General features: G+C 39.3%; 1 protein-coding gene across 1 annotated transcript in view; it reads left to right on the top strand.

The window, feature by feature from the left end:
* The first annotated feature begins 738 nt into the window (after window positions 1-738).
* LOC139561749 (atrial natriuretic peptide receptor 2) overlaps window positions 739-1,307 on the top strand; it is a 36,133-nt gene continuing 35,564 nt past the window's right edge. Inside the window, exons 1-2 of the mRNA XM_071379019.1 lie at window positions 739-905; window positions 1,176-1,281. Of these exons, the coding sequence (XP_071235120.1) occupies window positions 870-905; window positions 1,176-1,281 (142 nt within the window). The 5' untranslated portion in view covers window positions 739-869. The remainder of the gene's footprint in view (window positions 906-1,175; window positions 1,282-1,307) is intronic.

The following is a 1,307-nucleotide window of genomic DNA, read 5'->3' as shown; positions in this document are numbered from 1 at the left end:
TCTAAAATGTACAGTTTTCTGCTCCTTGTCTGGTTATTGCAGACCCTCAAATGAACGAGGTGTCGAGTGCATGGGATCAGGTTGGGCCTACGCCCTCCCAAGAGTTTGCCCCTGTCCAGTCATGTGAAATCCATAGATTTAGGGCCTAATTTATTTATTTAAATTCATTTGATTTTCCTTATTTGAACTGTAAATCAGTAACATCTTGAAATTGTTGCATGTTTTTGTTCAGTATAGTCAGCTAGAAAGCGATGTATTCTTCTCTGTCCATCCATCGTGCAGTGTGGTGTGTGGCCTTTTCTTTGACTCTGAGGACAAAGGAGACACACACATGAGAAACTGGTGAGGTGATACCAAGGTTCGCCACATGGTGGAGCTAAACGTCTACAATTGATGACATTGATGAAATAGATTCACAATTAGAGAACAAGTTGGAGGTTCTTCCAAAAACTGAACAGAAATGTCATTGTCAGCATATTGTCTGAGTAGAATAAATGTATTTTAGCCTCACTAGAAAATAGCTTACAAGAGATTGAAAACTTGAATAATTTAAAGCAGTTTATTAAAATAAAGTCATTTTAAATGAATTTGTATTTCACTGACCTCATTCAGAATTAATCGCGATAAGGTCGTTCTAGTAGCCTAGACCTGTAATGTACTCTCCTCTTCTCCTCTCCTCCTCTCATCTCCTCCTCTCCTCTCCTCCTTTTCCTCTCCCATCCACCTCTCATCTCCTCTCCTCCTCTCTTCCTCCTCCTCCTCCTCTCCCCTCCCCTCAACACCTCGTTCATTTGAGGGTCTGCAGCAAGGATCAGAGACACACAGAGAGAAGAGGCTTCTTGATGCTTATTGCTGAATAACGGAGAAACATGAATTATAAGCGAACTTGTGGACAGATATTTCTGGTAAAGATACTTCATTATTTCTGGTAAAGACACTTTGTAAAGAAATGTCAAATAGAATTAGGCTAATGATTACTAAACTATGTTAAAATAGATTTATTTCAGGTAAAAACTTACTGTGGTCAGAATAATTTCAGAATTTTTCTCTTTACTTAGTTGGTGTTTCTGAGTTCAGTAGCATTGATTCTAATCAAACAAAATGTTAAGAAATGGGAAATGTTCTCTGAACCCATTAAAAATAGTCTTACTTCAGGTCAACTTTGGTTTATTTAGTGTCTGTTAGTGAGTTCAGTAGCCTGTTGGCATGATCTGGATAACAGCGAGTACGACTGCTGGCCTCTGGAGAAACCTGATGAACAGAACATGATCGACTGCGGAGGTGGGTCTGAGTGTGGTGTGTGTGAT

Source organism: Salvelinus alpinus, chromosome 31 (assembly GCF_045679555.1).
Source record: "Salvelinus alpinus chromosome 31, SLU_Salpinus.1, whole genome shotgun sequence".
In the NCBI taxonomy this organism is placed as follows: Eukaryota; Metazoa; Chordata; class Actinopteri; order Salmoniformes; family Salmonidae; genus Salvelinus; species Salvelinus alpinus.
This window is presented reverse-complemented; position numbering and strand designations above follow the sequence as displayed.